This window comes from Coregonus lavaretus (genome assembly GCF_964263955.1).
Source record: "Coregonus lavaretus genome assembly, chromosome: 22".
In the NCBI taxonomy this organism is placed as follows: domain Eukaryota; kingdom Metazoa; phylum Chordata; class Actinopteri; order Salmoniformes; family Salmonidae; genus Coregonus; species Coregonus lavaretus.
The window spans coordinates 37,848,925-37,868,849 of NC_140009.1; the positions used below are offsets into that span (position 1 = coordinate 37,848,925).

The 19,925-nt window shown below is 42.9% G+C and overlaps 1 protein-coding gene across 1 annotated transcript in view; it reads left to right on the top strand.

Moving 5' to 3' along the window:
- The window catches only part of LOC311149680 (protein kinase C zeta type-like), a gene marked incomplete at its 3' end in the record, with an annotated part of 143,083 nt that overhangs the window by 122,628 nt on the left and 530 nt on the right, over positions 1-19,925 (top strand). Inside the window, exons 16-17 of the mRNA XM_084186883.1 lie at positions 778-867; positions 14,791-14,906. Of these exons, the coding sequence (XP_084043009.1) occupies positions 778-867; positions 14,791-14,906 (206 nt within the window). The remainder of the gene's footprint in view (positions 1-777; positions 868-14,790; positions 14,907-19,925) is intronic.

The window sequence follows — 19,925 nt, forward strand, 5'->3', positions numbered from 1 at the left end:
AGAGGCTGCTGCCCTATATTTATATACACATGGAATCACTGGCCACTTTAATAATGTTTACATACTGTTTTACTCATCTCATATGTATATACTGTATTCTATTATACTGTATTGTAGTCAATGCCACTCCAATATTGCTCGTACTAGTTTTCTTTATTCCATTTTTTTACTTTTAGATTTGTGTATTGTTGTGAATTGTTAGATACTACTGCGCTGTTGGAGCTAGGAACACAAGCATTTCGCTACACCCGCAATAAGATCTGCGAAATATGTGTATGTGACCAATAACATTTGATTTGATTTGAAATAAATATAAAGTAAAATAAATATATTGTGATTATGGAGATAAACTGTTAGTACAATCGTTAATCTGTGAATTGTTGGTAGCATAAGGAGTTAGTGTGTGTTTTTCATTGGTGGTATTTTGATAATCACCTTGTTTTGGGATGTTTCAAGGATAAAGGAATTGTGTAAGGGTTTGTTTGAGGGAAATACTGACTGAACTTTGTTTAATTTGAGTAAATATTACATCTCTACATTCGACCAAGATCACATTGCTGTAATTGGTGTTAAAAACCATCTATAAAAATTGGTGCAACAAATATGCTTGAATGACTGATGGCAGATATAGATTTTCTGTCATTTCCTCCTGTCCTGATTCTTAATTTCTCTACAGTTGATAAGCCTTTCCAACCCTGCAACCAAAGATGTTTGTTTATGGACTATTGCGTTGAGCATGCCAACTCTTGATTCTACTTGTTTCTCTCCACCTAACAGGACCCCAAAGAGCGGCTGGGTTGCCAGGTCCAAACGGGCTTCACTGACATCAAGTCGCACACGTTTTTCCGCAGTATAGACTGGGACCAGGTAAGCCTCCAATCAAATCCACTTAATTTAGAAGAATAGAAGTGAATGAATCCGTCTGACAGAGGATTTGGGATGGGACGGAAGTCAGGGAACTCGACACTGAGTAATTGTGTTCCGTGGTTAGTCAGTATCGCCTGTGGGAACCCATCTTGGTCGGTCAGACGGTCATCATGTTACTTTGATTCTCATTATGTCTATTTGCATTATGTCATGCTTTAAATGGTGGGTACACTATATTTTATATTACTAATATTGCAAAAATGGTAGAGAAGATACTTGATTATTGGGGGGTGAAACAATATTTACTTCTATTGCTAATGGTTAATTACAGCTCAAGTCATTTCCGATTGGCATGGCTTTCCAAACTTTAACAACTAGGAAGTTTCCCATCAGATTCCTTTCGAGTCATTTCCCTCAGCAATTAGCCCTTGTTAATGTCTTAATTGGCCAGTGTTGGGAGAGGAGGGATCTTAGGGAGCTTGAAATGAATAGAACACGCAGAGACACAGTGTGTTAGACCACCGCTGTGTAGAACAAAGTGACTGCCTCCTCTTTGTAGCACCACCATGAATAAAAGTAAGTTCTAAATGACACACATGCACCCTCCAACATCAACTCTGTGTGTGTGTGTTGAGGGGAGGTTGATGGTGTACAGCTGACGCAAGCAGCTATTTGAAAGTGGGAGATGGGCCCATACAATATTTAGGGGATCTGGTATGTCATCAGAAATAATGCTCATGTGCACAGATACAGTGGGATTCGGTGTTTCCGCATATTATTAGTTTCTAGTCAAAGCCTCTTCTGTATATTCAATACAAAAGAGGGGAGATGTATTATTCACAGTGGTGCCTCCTTTTCTGTGCAATATCATTGGCCAATTGAATGTCAATCAACAGCATGTCTCATAGTGTTGCAAAGTATCCCAAATCTTTTGTACTTTTTTAACTAGAACATGAAAAACGGTTGTATTAAATATTGCTGATTTCAAAGCTGATTGTCACCAAAAACAATTATCATTCACTTTGTCTCCCATGCCTCACGTCTTTCCCAGTCAAGATCGTATTTTTTCCTCATGCCTCGAACTGAATGTTTGTGTGAATGACATCATCGGTTTTAAAGAGACACTTTTATAAAAGAAGAGATTGCTTCTTCTATGCAAATGTTGTTGATCAGTACAGTAAAATAAGTCCCAAATGGAAGGGAAACTGTCATGCGTCCGTGTGTAGAAGTAGGACGGAGTCAGGCGCAGGACACAGAACTTGGTCAACGACGTACTTTACTTATCACAAGTAAATAAAGATATCCTCCACGCAGGGAAGAAAATACCGACTCACAGCAAATGACAACAAGACAACGAACAATCACGCACAACACCATGAGAGAACCAGAGGGTAAAATAGGGAAACAAATTAACGTACATTGGAACCAGGTGTGTGCAATAAAGACAAAACAAGTAAAACACAGAAACATAGATCGGTGGCAGCTAGTACTCTGGTGACGACGAACGCCGAAGCCTGCCCGAGCAAGGAGGAGGCGCAGCCTCTGCTGAATTCGTGCGGCTCCTGACACCAGCCTCGGGAACGGCCAGGAGGACGCGGGGCAGGGCGAGTCAGATGACGACGGTGGAAATCCCTCAACAGGGAGGGATCAGGGATGTCCCTCCTAGGAACCCAGCACCGTTCCTCCGTACCGTACACCTCCCACTCCACGAGATACTGCAGGCCCCCCACCCGACGCCTAGAATCCAGGATGGAACGGACCGAGTACGCCGGTGCCCCCTCGATGTCCAGTGGGGGCGGAGGGACCTCCCGCACCTCAGACTCCTGGAGCGGACCAGCTACCACCGGCCTGAGGAGAGACACATGGAACGAGGGATTAATATGGTAATCAGGAGGGAGCTGTAACCTATAACAAACCTCGTTCAATCTCCTCAGGACTTTAAATGGCCCCACAAACCGCCGACACAGCTTCCGGCAGGGCAGGCGAAGGGGCAGGTTTCGGGTCGAGAGCCAGACCCGGTCCCCCGGTGCATACACCGGGGCCTCACCGCAGTGGCGGTCGGCGCTCGCTTTCTGTCGCCTGATAGCCCATTGCAGGCGTACATGGGCAGCGTTCCAGGTTTCCTCCGAGCGCCGAAACCATTCATGCACCGCAGGTGCCTCGATCTGGCTCTGATGCCACGGTGCCAGGACCGGCTGATAACCTAACACACACTGAAATGGAGACAGGTTAGTGGAGGAGTGGCGGAGGGAGTTTTGGGCCATCTCTGCCCAGGGGATATATTCCGACCAATCCCCCGGCTGGTCCTGGCAATAGGACCTCAGAAACCTACCCACATCCTGGTTAACTCTCTCCACCTGCCCATTACTCTCGGGGTGAAGCACCGGTTTTTCCGGATGACTGTGTGATCTCGCTCTCTGTGGCCTTTTGTGAGCAAAACGTTTAAACAGGTTAACAATCACAAGGCGGAATACCAGGGCGTGTTCTCAAAGCATGCGCAGACCAGCTGGCAAGTGCCTTCACAGACATTTTCAATCTCTTCTTGTCCCAATCTGTAATCCCAACATGTTTCAAACTGACCACCCTGTTCCCAAAAGTTCTAAGGTAACCTGCCTAAATGACTATCACCCTGTAGCACTCACATCTGTAATTATGAAGTGTTTTGAAAGACTGGTCATGACACACATCAACACCATCACCCTAGACCCACTCCAATTCGCATAACGCCCCAACAGATCCACAGATGAATCGATCTCAATTGCACTTCACACTGCCCTCTCCATCCTGGACAAGAGGGCAAATAACTAAGCGAGAATGCTGTTCATAGACTACAGCTCAGCGTTCAACACCATTGTCCCCTCCAAACTCATCACCAAACTAGGGACCCTGGACTGAACAACTTCCTAATATTGAGTTGCTCCCCCCACCCCCCTTTTTGCCCTCAATTCATCGGGGCGTGGACTCGACAAGGTATCGAAAGCGTTCCACAGGGATGCTGGCCATGACTCCAATGCTTCCCACAGTTGTGTCAAGTTGGCTGGATGACCTTTGATACACACGGGAAACTGTTGAGCGTGAAAAGCCCAGCAGAGTTACAGTTCTTGACACAAACCGGTGCGCCTGGCACCTACTACCATACCCTGTTCAAAGGCACTTTAATCTTTTGTCTTGCCCATTCACCATCTGAATGGCACACATACACAATTCATGTCTCAATTGTCTTTAACCTGTCTCCTTCCCTTAATCTACACTGATTGAAGTGGATTTAACAAGTTACATCAATAAGGGATCATACCTTTTCACCTGTATTCACCTGGTCAGTCTATGTCATATTCTTAATGTTTTGTACACTCAGTGTATACACACCATATACACACACTACATTGACACTCCCATACAAAACCCACACACATTCACATACACTACATACGCACGCGCACACACACATAACACACATACCGATGTAACACACACACACTCACACACTTTTACACTCATCATTTGCTGTTGCTACTCTGTTCTTTATTTTACTCTTATTATTATATATCCTGATACCTAGTCACTTTACCCTGCCTTCATGTACACATCTACCTCAAATACCTCGTACCTCTGCACATTGATAAGGTACTGGTACTTCCTGTTTATAGCTCCATTCTTGTTTGTTTTATTCCCCTTGTGTTACTATTTTATTTGTATAATTTTTTTTTTTACTCTGCATCATTGGAAAGGTCTCATAAGCAAGCATTTCAAGGTAAAGTCTACACCAGTTATATTTGGCGCATTTGACAAATAAAATTAGATTTGAAAAACGTAATTTTGTTTGGTATCTGGTCAGATTACAACCAGATTACAAGCAGGTAAAGGCGTCTTTTTCTAGTTGGTAAAACAAGTTTTGCCCGCTGGGTTAGTTCCTGCCTTACGACTATGATCCTACCCAGTCCTATCAGATAAATCCTGCAGGTGGATTAACTAAGGGCAGAAGGGAGGGAGAGAACAACTTTGTGGAATGAAGTACAGCCCGTCCATAACATAAGCCTTCCTAGCTCAGTGCCAAACTCAGCACAGTGACGTCAGAGGCAGCGCTGGCAGCCTATCCTGTGGGAGGATCAGAACCCCTGCAGCAACCAGTAGCAGCATTATGGCCCACATCTCTGTCTGCCCCTCTCAGGAGAGTAGCGCTGCTCCACATCCTCTTACCAGAGTAACAGTGGAAAATATTTCGGAAATCCACTGCAAAATGATTACAGACAGGCAGAGATTGGATAACTCTTCTAGACATAGAAGTGCAGGCAGACAGATAGATACCCTGACTTGATTTCTGTTCATTAAATAGGCTATAGCCTATGATGGAATAAAACGTTCCAAAAAGGAATGATTTCAAAGATACAAAGCCGTGGATAATTCTCTCTTGGCTACTGTCAGGGTAAGGAACCATAACTGTAAGGTCTAAAATACCAAACGTATCCTATCATTTAATATATAATCTCCCAATAGTTTAAAATATCAGATTTGTCATGCATGCAGTGGAAATTAATGGTGTTAATAGCGTGAGGCACACTCCTACTCATATTGGACTAAACAGCATATGTCTGCATCCCAAATGGCACCATATTCACTACATAGTGCACTAGCTTTAACCAGGGCTGATAGGGATCTAGTAAAGAATAGGGCATATGGGCCCTGGACAAAAGTAGTGCACTATGGAGGGAATAGGGTGCTATTTTGGACGCAGCCGAGATGCTGGGTTAAACATACAATGTTTGCCTCTTGGGGAAATTGGGCGCGGGCCCCACCATAATCAGTAATATGCGTGGTGCAGCGCAGACACCAAAGGAAAAATCTTGGGAATCTCATCACTTTGATATTTTCCCCCAGCCCCCCGTGAAACCTCCATGTTAAAAAGCTTAACAAAACGGTGAAGGCATTGTGTGCCTCAGTGGCGGTTGACCATTGAAGGTGTGGAATTCATACACAACGCAACGTCCTCCAACAGAAACCGAGCAGTCTCTGGCCCAGACAGAACTCCCGGGCTCTGAGCAGCGCTTTGACTACTGTTGTTTAAGCGTATTAATATTAGTCACAACACAGGCCTTTCCTATAAGATTTTATGTAGTTGATAAATTAGATATCTATTAGCACTCCCCATATCTGTTCTTACAGTACCCTCTGTTTTGAAAGACCCCCTTCTTGTAGTTTAACTGTTTAAACAGCCCTGATACCTTGATTGTCAGATGACTCAACAAGAGACTTACTAAAGGTTTCAGAGGGAGGAAACTAAGGGAACTATGCATAGTTGTAAAAAATTACACTACCGTTCAAAAGTTTGGGGTCACTTAGAAATGTCCTTCTTTTCGAAAGAAAATCACTTTTTTTTGTCCATTACAATAACATCAAATTGAACAGAGTAGACATTGTTAATGTTGTAAATGGCTATTGTAGCTGGAAACGGCTGATTTTTTATGGAATATCTATATAGTCGTACAGAGGCCCATTATCAGCAACCATCAGTCCTGTGTTCTAATGGCACGTTGTGTTTGCTAATCCAAGTTTATCATTTTAAAAGGCTAATTGATCATTAGAAAACCCTTTTGCAGTTATGTTAGCACAGCTCAAAACTGTTGTGCTGATTTAAGAAGCAATAAAACTGGCCTTCTTGAGACTAGTTGAGTATCTGGAGCGTCAGCAATTGTGGGTTCGATTACAGGCTCAAAATGGCCAGAAACAAATACAGTGGGGAAAAAAGTATTTAGTCAGCCACCAATTGTGCAAGTTCTCCCACTTAAAAAGATGAGAGAGGCCTGTCATTTTCATCATAGGTACACATCAACTATGACAGACAAAATGAGAAAAAAAATCCAGAAAATCACATTGTAGGATTTTTTATGAATTTATTTGCAAATTATGGTGGAAAATAAGTATTTGGTCAATAACAAAAGTTTCTCAATACTTTGTTATATACCCTTTGTTGGCAATGACACAGGTCAAACGTTTTCTGTAAGTCTTCACAAGGTTTTCACACACTGTTGCTGGTATTTTGGCCCATTCCTCCATGCAGATCTCCTCTAGAGCAGTGATGTTTTGGGGCTGTCACTGGGCAACACGGACTTTCAACTCCCTCCAAAGATTTTCTATGGGGTTGAGATCTGGAGACTGGCTAGGCCACTCCAGGACCTTGAAATGCTTCTTACGAAGCCACTCCTTCGTTGCCCGGGCGGTGTGTTTGGGATCATTGTCATGCTGAAAGACCCAGCCACGTTTCATCTTCAATGCCCTTGCTGATGGAAGGAGGTTTTCACTCAAAATCTCACGATACATGGTCCCATTCATTCTTTCCTTTACACGGATCAGTCGTCCTGGTCCCTTTGCAGAAAAACAGCCCCAAAGCATGATGTTTCCACCCCCATGCTTCACAGTAGGTATGGTGTTCTTTGGATGCAACTCAGCATTCTTTGTCCTCCAAACACGACGAGTTGAGTTTTTACCAAAAAGTTCTATTTTGGTTTCATCTGACCATATGACAGTCTCCCAATCCTCTTCTGGATCATCCAAATGCACTCTAGCAAACTTCAGACGGGCCTGGACATGTACCGGCTTAAGCAGGGGGACACGTCTGGCACTGCAGGATTTGAGTCCCTGGCGGCGTAGTGTGTTACTGATGGTAGGCTTTGTTACTTTGGTCCCAGCTCTCTGCAGGTCATTCACTAGGTCCCCCCGTGTGGTTCTGGGATTTTTGCTCACCGTTCTTGTGATCATTTTGACCCCACGGGGTGAGATCTTGCGTGGAGCCCCAGATCGAGGGAGATTATCAGTGGTCTTGTATGTCTTCCATTTCCTAATAATTGCTACCACAGTTGATTTCTTCAAACCAAGCTGCTTACCTATTGCAGATTCAGTCTTCCCAGCCTGGTGCAGGTCTACAATTTTGTTTCTGGTGTCCTTTGACAGCTCTTTGGTCTTGGCCATAGTGGAGTTTGGAGTGTGACTGTTTGAGGTTGTGGACAGGTGTCTTTTATACTGATAACAAGTTCAAACAGGTGCCATTAATACAGGTAACGAGTGGAGGACAGAGGAGCCTCTTAAAGAAGAAGTTACAGGTCTGTGAGAGCCAGAAATCTTGCTTGTTTGTAGGTGACCAAATACTTATTTTCCACCATAATTTGCAAATAAATTCATTTAAATTCCTACAATGTGATTTTCTGGAAAAAACATTCTCAATTTGTCTGTCATAGTTGACGTGTACCTATGATGAAAATTACAGGCCTCTCTCATCTTTTTAAGTGGGAGAACTTGCACAATTGGTGGCTGACTAAATACTTTTTTTCCCCACTGTAACTTTCTTCTGAAACTCGTCAGTCTATTCTTGTTCTGAGAAATGAAGGCTATTCCATGCGAGAAATTGCCAAGAAACTGAAGATCTCGTACAACGCTGTGTACTACTCCCTTCACAGAACAGCACAAACTCGCTCTAACCAGAATAGAAAGAGGAGTGGGAGGCCCAGTTGCACAACTGAGCAAGAGGACAAATACATTAGTGTCTAGTTTGAGAAACAGACGCCTCACAGGTCCTCAACTGGCAGCTTCATTAAATAGTACCCGCAAAACACCAGTCTCAACGTCAACAGTGAAGAGGCGACTCCGGGATGCTGACCTTCTAGGCAGAGCTGCAAAGGAAACGCCATATCTCAGACTGCCCATCTTAATCTTTTATTTTTATTGGCCAGTCTGAGATATGGCTTTTTCTTTGCAACTCTGCCTAGAAGGTCAGCATCCCGGAGTCGCCTCTTCACTGTTGACGTTGAGACTGGTGTTTTGCGGGTACTGTTTAATGAAGCTGACAGTTGCTAGTCTCATGAAGGCCAGTTTTCAGCTGTGCTAACATAATTGCAAAAGGGTTTTCTAATGATCAATTAGCCTTTTAAAATGATAAACTTGGATTAGCAAACACAACATGCCATTGGAACACAGGACTGATGGTTGCTGATAATGGGCCTCTGTAAGCCTATGTAGATATTCCATTTAAAATCAGCCGTTTCCAGCTACAATAGCCATTTACAACATTAACAATGTCTACACTGTATTTCTGATAAATTTGATGTTATTTTAATGGACAAAAAAAATTGCTTTTCTTTCAAAAACAAGGACATTTCTAAGTGACCCCAAACTTTTGAACGGTAGTGTAATTGTGTGCTTGGACGTAATCATGTGTGTGTGTTTGTGTGTTCATTTGAGTGTGTGTGTGTGTGTGTGTGTGTGTGTGTGTGAGAGAGAGTAAGTGACAGTGAGAGAGAGAGCTCCTCGCCGGGCCCCTGCTGTTTATTGGCTGTAATTAGTAATCATCATCATCTCCTCGCCCCTCTGGAGTCCTCCCTGCCGCCATATCGCTCTCTCTCTCTCTCTCACATACAGACATGCACTCTCTCTCTCTCACACATACAGACATGCGCTCTCTCTCTCACACACATACAGACATGCGCTCTCTATCGCTCACACTTGCACACACAAACACGCACTCTCTCTCTCTCACACACAGACACACACCCACACATATGCACACACACTCTCTCTCTTACTCTCTCACTCTCTCACTCTCTCTCTCTCTCGGCCATCATGTAAACAGGCAACGTCAGACGGTGCTGTGATCTAAGTGTCTTTGGTTCCCCCGCTCAGCCTTGGCTCCAGCTCCCCTTTCAAGTCCCCTCGGGCCCTGGGGCCACTTTCTCTCTGAGTAGTAGAGCAGGGGCCTCATTTATAAACCATGCGTACATACAAAATGTGCAAGTGCACGTTTTCCCGCAAAAGTTGGCATTTATAAAAAACTGAACTTGACATGAGAATGTATTTTCCTCCACGCAAACTTTAGACCATGCGTACGCACATCTTCTAGTGGTTGAAGTATTGTATTGCAAGAAGGTAAGTACGCCTAAGTATTTTGTGCAAATGGGGGATATGATGACATGCTTATTCATAACAAAAAGAACAAGATGCAGCCATTTGCTGTTAGTGAGAAGAGCGAAAATCAAGTGTGTTTTATTCTTGGGATCTAAAATAATTAGACATAGGAATCTATTTCCTATTTATTTTATTTTCATAACCATTGCATAGTAAATTCCTCACCTTTTCTAGCCATACAACAAATTACCATGGTCATTCTTCATTGAATTGGGTCTCTTGTGGTCCTCTGTAGCTCAATTGGTAGAGCACGGCGCTCGTAACGCCAGGGTAGTGGGTTCGATCCCCGGGACCACCCATACGTAAAAATGTATGCACACATGACTGTAAGTCGCTTTGGATAAAAGCGTCTGCTAAATGGCATATTATATTTATATATTATATGTAAATAGATAGGCTATGTATTTCAAGGTTTGTTGTATGTGATCCCATAGTCCCGGTTTATAGCCTACAGGTGAATTTAACAGGTGAAGATCAAGACAGTTGATATTTTCCTTTGGATGATGTATGCTACTACTGTATGCACCCTACTGTCATTTCTATTTGTTTTGAGTACCGTAGATGATGTTTCAGAATTCCCAGGCAGTCCAGCATATTTAGGTTGGGGGAAAAGTCGATGCAAAACATTGATGAATTTAAACGTTCTGCTAACAGGTCCACAACAATTTACCATTGTTTTCTCTTTCAGAAACTGTAACAGTCCTTTGCCAAATATAGCATCAATAACAGCATTTAAAAAAAAACATTCTGCCAACACAGTAAATAGACTGGTAGCTTATGTAACATATTTGACAGTATGGGTAGGCTACAGTATTGTTGTTTGATAAACTATAAGTGAATTTGTCCAAATACTTATGAGTTCTTCACATGGGGGTGACTAGATACATAAAGTGCTTTCATTTCTAAACAGTAAAACAGATATGTATGAAAATACCCTCAAATAAAAGCGGACATTCTGTAGCCTACTGTCGCCTCATATGAAACGTTTGATCTCAAATCCAAAATGCTGGACGGAGTATAGAGCCGAATAAAAATGTTAAGCTTCACTGTCCAAATACATACAAAGGGGAGTGTATAGATCACAAAAAAACAATGATGGTTTTGAAAATCCATCTACTGTATATCCGTCTTTCTTCGAACAATGTAAGGTCCTCAGTGTACTATTGCCTGATAGAGAAGGACTGGAAAACCATGGAAACGAACCACACGTGAACTCACTTTGCAGGTCCCAGTGAATCACCCACTAACAATATTGATAGGCTCACTGTTCCTTCCGCCATCATATTTTTTCCTCCCCTGCTTTTCTCTCTCTCTTTTTCTTTCTGTTATTTTATCTTCCTCAGCAAGGTGAGGCTATTCATCTGATATACAGTACCAGTCAAAAGTTTGGACACTCCTACTCATTCAAGGGTTTTTCTTTATTTTTTATAATTTTCTACATTGTAGAATAATAGCGAAGACATCAAAACTATGAAATAACACATCATGTAGTAACCAAAAAAGTGTTAAAGAAATCAAAATATATTTTATATTTGAGATTCTTCAAATAGCCACCCTTTGCCTTGATGACAGCTTTGCACACTCTTGGCATTCTCTCAACCAGCTTCACCTGGAATGCTTTTCCAACAGTCTTGAAGGAGTTGCTTAGCACTTGTTGGCTGCTTTTCCTTCACTCTGCCGTCTGACTCATCCCAAACCATCTTAATTAGGTTTAGGTCGGGGGATTGTGGAGGCCAGGTCATCTGATTCAGCACTCCATCACTCTCCTTCTTGGTAAAATAGCCCTTACACAGCCTGGAGGTGTGTTGGGTCATTGTCCTGTTGAAAAACAAATGATAGTCCCACTAAGCCCAAACCAGATGGGATTGGGTATCGCTGCAGAATGCTGTGGTAGCCATGCTGGTTAAGTATGCCTTGAATACTAAATAAATCACAGACAGTGTCACCAGAAAAGCACCCCCACACCATAACACCTCCTCCTCCATGCTTTACAGTAGGAACTACACATGCGGAGATCATCCGTTCACCCACAACGCGTCTCACAAAGACACGGCGGTTGGAACCAAAAATCTCAAATTTGGACACCAGACCAAAGGACAAATTTCCCCCGGTCTAATGTCCATTGCTCATGTTTCTTGGCCCAAGCAGGTCTCTTCTTATTATTGGTGTCCGTTAGTAGTGGTTTCTTTGCAGCAATTTGACCATGAAGGCCTGATTCACACAGTCCCCTCTGAACAGTTGATTTTGAGATGTGTCTGTTACTTGAACTCTGTTAAGCATTTTTTGGGCTGCAATTTCTGAGGCTGGTAACTCTAATGAACTTATCCTCTGCAGCAGAGGTAACTCTGGGTCTTCCATTCCTGTGGTGGTCCTCATGAGAGCCAGTTTCATCATAGCGCTTGATGGTTTTTGCGACTGCACTTGAAGATACTTTCAAAGTTCTTGAAATGTTCCGTATTGAATGACCTTCATGTCTTAAAGTAACGATGGACTGTCGTTTCTCTTTGCTTATTTGAGCTATTCTTGCCATAATATGGACTTGGTCTTTTACCAAATAGGGCTATCTTCTGTATACCACCCCTACTTTGTCACAACACAACTGATTGGCTCAAACGCATTAAGAAGGAAATAAATTCCACAAATGACCTTTTAACAAGCCACATCTGTTAATTGAAATGCATTCCAGGTGACTACCTCATGAAGCTGGTTGAGAGAATGCCAAGAGTGTGCAAAGCTGTCATCAAGGTTATTTGGCTATTTGAAGAATCTCAAATATAAAATATATTTTGATTTGTTTAACACTTTTTTGGTTACTATATGATTCCATATGTGTTATTTCATAGTATTGATGTCTTCAGTATTATTCTACAATGTAAAAAATAGTAAAATAAAGAAAAACCCTTGAATGTGTTGGTGTGTCCAAACTTTTGACTGGTAGTTTACGTGGTAGCATCTGTTGTTGCACAGGTCACCCACTTTTTGGAGTTGATGATGACTATAAAACGTTTTTTCCTGGCATACGTATATTCAACAAAGCCAATAGACAGACGTACAGTGCAACGTTTACAAAGATAACATGCACGGATGTCACACCTGGGTAACATAAGTATTTGTTTCCTTTCAAATACTTAAGGTGCCATTCTGTGACAATCTGGACCAGGCTAGCATGCACCAGGTATTATTCACCAGACACAGAAAACGGAAAGAAAACGGGCTGAAACATGGAGGGACTACCTGAACCTTGTACCTTCTAGAAACGCTTGTTTTAGTCGTCCGTTGCAACATGTTTTTCTACGTTGTGAACTAATGACAGTGTTGTTTGTATTTGTATTTTATTAGGGATCCACATTAGCTGCTGCCAAGGCAACAGCTACTCTTCCTGGTGTCCAAACATATTAAGACACTTACATTACACATAAAACAAAATATAAAACAGTACATCATATAACACTGTCACACCATCACAACACAAAATATCTGATACTACCATACAACAATATTACAATGTATGTGTGTGTAGAGTGTGTGTGCTAGCGTCTGTGTGCGTATGCCTGTGTCTGTACCTATTGTGTGTCTCTTCACAGTCCCCGCTGTTCCATAAGGTGTATTTTTATATTTTTTTAATCTGATTCTACTGCTTGCATCAGTTACCTAATGTGGAATAGAGTTCCATGTAGTCATGGCTCTATGTAGTACTGTGCGCCTCCCATAATCTGTTCTGGACTTGGGGATTGTGAAGAGACCTCTGGTGGCATGTCTTGTGGGGTATGCATGGGTGTCCGAGCTGTGTGCTAGTAGTCTAAACAGACAGCTTCTTACAAAAACAATTAGTGATGAAGTCAATATCTCCTCCACTTTGAGCCATGAGAGATTGACATGCATATAATTAATGTTAGCTCTCCATCTACATTTAAGGGCCAGCCATGCTGCCCTGTTCTGAGCTAATTGTAATTTTCCTAAGTCCCTCTTTGTGGCACCTGACCACACAGTAGTCCAGGTGCGACAAAACTAGGGCCTGTAGCACCTGCCTTGTTGATAGTGTTGTTAAGAAGGCAGAGCAGCGCTTTATTATGGACAGAATTCTCCCCATCTTAGCTACTTTTGAATCAACATGACAATCCAGGGTTACTCCAAACAGTTTAGTCACCTCAACTTGCTCAATTTCCACATTATTCATTACAAGATTTAGTTGTCCAAAATACAGGACTAACTTATTCCTTGTCACCCATTCTGAAACTAACTGCAGCTCTTTGTTAAGTGTTGCAGTCATTTCAGTCGCTGTAGTAGCTGACGTGTATACTGTTGAGTCATCCGCATACATAGACACACTGGCTTTACTCAAAGCCACTGGCATGTCGTTAGTAAAGATTTTAAAAAAAAGTAATGGGCTTAGACAGCTGCCCTGGGGAATTCCTGATTCTACCTGGATTATGTTGGAGAGGCTTCCATTAAAGAACACCCTCTGTGTTCTGTTAGACAGGTAACTCTTTATCCACAATATAGCAGGTGGTGTAAAGCCATAACACATAAGATTTTCCAGCAGCAGACTAATTTATGATAGATAAAGTGAAAAGCCGCACTGAAGTTTAACAAAACAGTCCCCACAAAACAGTCCCTACAATTTCTCTCAGCCAATCATCAGTCATTTGTGTAAGTGCTGCGCTTGTTGAATGTCCTTCCCCATAATTGTGCTGAAAGTCTGTTGTCAATTTGTTTACTGTAAAATAGCATTGTATCTGGTCAAACACCATTTTTTCCAAAAGTTTACTAAGGGTTGGCAACAGGCTGATTGGTCGGCTATTTGAGCCAGTAAAGGGGGCTTTACTATTCTTAGGTAGCGGAATAACTTTTGCTTCCCTACAGACCTGAGGGCACACACTTTCTAGTAGGCTTAAATTGAAGATGTGACAATATCGTCCGCTATTATCCTCAGTAATTTTCCATCCAAGTTGTTGTGCTTGTCTCCCCATGCAGCTGGAGAAGAAACAGATGACCCCGCCCTTCAAGCCCCAGATCACAGACGACTACGGCCTGGAGAACTTTGACACCCAGTTCACTAACGAACCAGTGCAGCTAACACCAGACGACGAGTAAGTGAACGCCCTCTAAACCGACATGACTAGCCTAACAGAAGACTACATATTTGATCAAGACTAGATATTTAATGAAGTGTTATAGGACTATATAGTTTAGATTTAACGAGTCATCAAACTAGTTATGAAGCGTTGTCCATGTATGACCACATATTTTAAACTCTAATGTTATAGAGTACTGCAAATAGCTGGTAGTGTTTTAGTGTTATAACTAGTGTTATAATAACTTGGTAACACATGGACGGTTAGTGGATAGGGGAGCTACAGACAGGGCAAGGCCAGTTGAACAATGGGAATGGGGATGGTTGTTGGCCAGTAGGGGGCACTCCTCTCTCAGGACCAGTCCAATCCTCTGTACCATAAGGGATTGGAGACGAGTCTGAGACTGGGGACCTGTCCAGGAACAACCCCTAGCCCCTACCCCCTATGAGACACTTGTGGAGATATGAGATTTAAACAATATGGTGAAAATTCAACCTATAGCCTATCAGAGAGCAAGGTTGAGCTGTCAACGTATTGCTTACACCTATCAAATCATCTTATATCTCCACAAGAGTCTAGGAGGGGCTAGGGGTTGTTTCTGGACAGAGTCTATTCAGGTGTTTTCAACGTGTGTCTCTTTTTTACTGCTCCTTTGTGTCTCCATGGCTATCTACACTGACTATACCAAACATTAGGAACACTTTCCTAATATTGAGTTGCACACCCCCTTTTGCCCTCAGAACAGCCTCAATTCGTAGAGGGAATGGACACTACAAGGCAAGGTGTCGAAAACGTTCCACAGGGATGCTGGCCCATGTTGACTCCAATGCTTCCCACAGTTGTGTCAAGTTGGCTGGATGACCTTTGGGTGGTGGACCATTCTTGATACACACAGGAAACTGTTTGTGTGAAAAACCCAACAGCGTTGCAGTTCTTGACACAAACTGGTGTGCCTGGCACCTACTACCATACCCCATACCTTACCCCATTCAAAGGCACACATACACAATCCATGTCTCAAGGCTTAAAAAAACATATTTAACCTGTCTCCTCCCCTTTATCTACACTGATTGAGGTGGATTTATCAGGTGACATCAATGAGGGATCATAGCTTTCACCTAGATTCACCAGGTCAGTCTATGTCATGGAAATAGCGTTTTGTATACTCAGTCATTCAAAGTCATCAATAGTCTATGATAGTAGTAGTGAAGATCTTCAATATCTTAAAATTGAACAACCAGAGAGCATTCACCACCTGAGAATCTGCAATGAAACACAGCTATCCACATCTCTTCTGTCTGTTTACGAGTGGTACTGTGCAAAGTCCCCGACTCCACATTTTTGAAAATAATTGTCTTCAATTAGAAATAGAAAATGCCCTTGTTTCCAGCAATGACTTCTTTCTCCAGTGTATACTCCGTGTTTTGATCAATGTGGACATGTTGTCCACGGGGGCTTTGACAGAATCCTTGTTTTTAGATTAACTTCAAAAGAATCGGCTGAAAAGATTTGGCATAGCAACAGAGGTGGCTGCTGTCCTACTGAGGGGCTCTGTAGCCAGAGTATGACAAACAAGCCGGGCTTTTCTCCACGGCTGCAGGGAAACTATTCCAAACTATCCCATGTGGCTTTGCAGGTGGTGCCAATTACTGGGCTGAAGTTTGTCAACATTTTCATTAAATGATCCATCGTGGACTAATTTCATGTTCAAGCTCAATGTTTGTTTTCTATTCATTCAGCTTTTTATATAGATGTATTGGCGATCAGATGCCATACAAATCAGAAGAAAAAGGCTGAGAACAATACAAATTCTAGGCACTTCTAGGAACATACAGTTTTCAGAATACTTGGAAACTGTGGTCCATAACAGTCTATATCTGTTTTTTTTTTAAAAGGTTACATAAAAATAAGTCAATTTGAACTTCAAATTCTACCTGCATTTGTCTGTTTCAAACCCTAACAAAGTCCCATCATCTATTTATCTATCCATCTACTCTCAATAGAAGGGTTCTGACAGCCGAGGTGCACCTCCCATCTCATTAGGGCCAACTGGGGGCTCACACACTTGTCTGGGGTAATTTGCAGCGGGATTTGACGTTCGCTGTGACAGTCTGCTGGGTTTAGCGTCGGGGAAGGAGGAGAGGGGGGGGGGGGTTGGAAGCTCTGCCGGTTCAATGGAAGCAGGCTTCAAACGCCATGGTATGGCAGCCCCACTGCACTTCAAAAGGAGATGCGATGCCTCTCTCTCTCCCTCTCTCTTTTTCTCTGTGTCGCTCAGGAGAGAGGGGTGATGTCGCCCACTCCTGCTGAGCGGGAGAGGGAGTGATGTAAAGCACCCCCTCTCCTCTTCTGTGATGGGTTTGGCAGACGAAAAAAGAAAAGTGAGAGAGAGAGAGAGAGAGAGAGAGTGGGAGAGAGAAAATGGGTAAACCCTCCTTGTTAGGATTTACTTTGCTGCATTAATAAACCCTAGCTTCCTGAGAGCCCTTGCCAAGGAGCTAGGAGAGAGAGAGAGAGGATTTAATTTGCTTTTGCCAGCGCCGTGACTTCATCAGTCTTGGAAATGGCCAGTACGGCGAGACCCAAAGCAATAAGGATTCAGTCTTTTCTATTTTCTATGACATGGGTCCTTGGCTAGCCACAGAGTTTCAAAAGCTTAATTTTTTGTCTATAGACAGGGACGAAATCTTAAAAATCCCTGGATCTGTATTGTATGTAGAGTGAGGAGGTTGATTGGATTGGTTCCGTCCCACTTTGTTTTATGAATTCTGTGTGTGTGTGGGCACCACCATGAAATACAGGGCTGTCTGTCCTCGAACCTCATCCCCCCACCCCCTCTCTCTCTCAGCTCCCAGCTCTACTGACAACCTTTTTCCCCCACCTATAATTCTTTCTTTCTCCCTGTCCTCCTCTCACTTGGTTCTCTCTCTCTCTCATTGTCTCAGTCTCTTTCTCCCCCTCTCTCTTTCTCCATCTCGCTCTCGTTCTCTATGTGTTGCTCCCTCTCTCCGCATCTGGTAGCACTTTTAGGCTGTCTCTGGAAAAAAGGCAACATTTGTGCTAGTGAGCATTCTTGTTTGTTTTGGTCGCATCCCAAATGTTCCCTCCTCCCTCTGTTTCTCTTTTGTGGTCTTGTGCCTTTCCCCTCCTTTTCTCACTGCCTCAAGTTTGCTGCTACTCGCCAACTTCACTCAAACAGTGTTATCTAGCTAGCAGCACCTACTGTGTGCACCCAAGTGTGCTCAGGGATAGAATGTCCATATATCATTTTAGGCTGTTTGTATAATTTCAATTGAATCTTACAGAATGCATTTTCTGGGTGTATTTCAGTGTGTTGAATGTGATTCTAAACGCATGGTGGTGTGTTAAAGTCAACAGAGTGTATGTGTCTGGATCTAGATTACAATGAGCTGGAGATTAGGCTTTGGTCTTACACCACATTGAGGCTTCTCCTTAAAACTGGTGTAGGATAATCTCTACCAACATTAAACCTCACCTCAGCCATTACAGGTAAAATAACCACACCCACCAGGACCAGCGTTTAAAGATAACCAACATCTCCAGGACGGAAGCCTCTCTATTCCTCTCCCTCTCCCCAGCAAGAGGCCTTCTTCCTGCGGCTCCACTCCTCCACCCTACCCTCCTGGGGAGTGTGGTCAGCCCTCTTTACTACGGCATATGAGGGTTGCGTCTCAAATGGCACCCTTTTCCCTATATAGTGCACTACTTTTGACAGGGCTCTGGTCAAAAGTAGTGCATTATAACGGGAATAGGGTGCCATTTGAGACGCAGAGGAACAGCCTGTTGCTGTTGTTGGAGAAGCAGCTGCAGCAGAAGCTCTGCTCCGCTCTCAGAGTAGTACATTTATTTTTACACAGCCACTCCAAACCGGTCACACGGTTCGCTTCATTTACAGATGATTACCGCTTTGTTAATGGAACCAACCGGGGCCTCAGCTGGGAAGAGAAATAAGCACAGGGAGAGTTCACTGATGAGGCAACAACATCCTGTTCTTTCTTCTACTTTCTCACATTGTGCAAAGGGACATTTTTTTGCTGGGGTTTAATGGTAGATTTTGAAATAAATATGTGTGTTAGAACAGTGGTGAGGTTGTTTGAACATTGCTGGTTTGAAATAACTGTAAGCTACTAGGTGGATCATAGCCTACCTCATTGGTGCCCTGGTAGTGATGTCCATGAAAGACTATTCTCACCCGACTGCCATAGATTCCCTATGTATAGGAGAGCTGTAAAGGTAACTCCTGAAGTACTGCACTAGCATGTCTATACCCTTTAAAGACATGCTCCGGAACTCTGGCAACTACAAAGTATTTTTTAAACCTCCCGCTTTGGGCTGGATGTGTCAATGTGTAGTTCATACATGCATAATCTATGAGAAGAATGACTGTCTTACCTCAAATAGCCATGAAATCCCTAGTCTGAAAGCAACTGTTTTTCTGGAAGCTGTGCTACGCTACATTTTCCCCCACGTGGGCCATCCCCCTAGCAATTCAAGTTTAACCAATGAACTTCAGCACCTCACCATTTGAGTGACAGCTAACAAGAGGCACATCATGCACCCACAGCAGAGCAAGAGAGAGAGCCATGACGTGGTGCACATATCTGCACATATGTGACATAGTAAGCAATTTTCAGGGACCACTTTTGGCTCGTGAGCGCTACTTTCAGAACTACTGGCTAAAAAGTATACAAAAATACTGGAGAATTGTACCATTGGATTTTTCAATTTCTTGTGCATCCGTAGATACCAACCATTAGTCTGTGTGATTAAGGAGGGCTGAGCTAGAACGGTGTTTGTGAGACAAGGGTGGATCCCAAAGGGGCCCGCAGCCAGGTCTTTTTACAAAAATGTCTGTAGAGTCTGAATGGTTTGAGCTAGAAACTACTAAAAGCGATATATGAAAAGCTGAGACTCTCACAAACACTCAGATGTAACATATGACGGTCACATATGTTACTCAAGGGTCATTAGAAGGTAAGGGGTTCTTCTACATAGATCATAGGAAATCCCAGG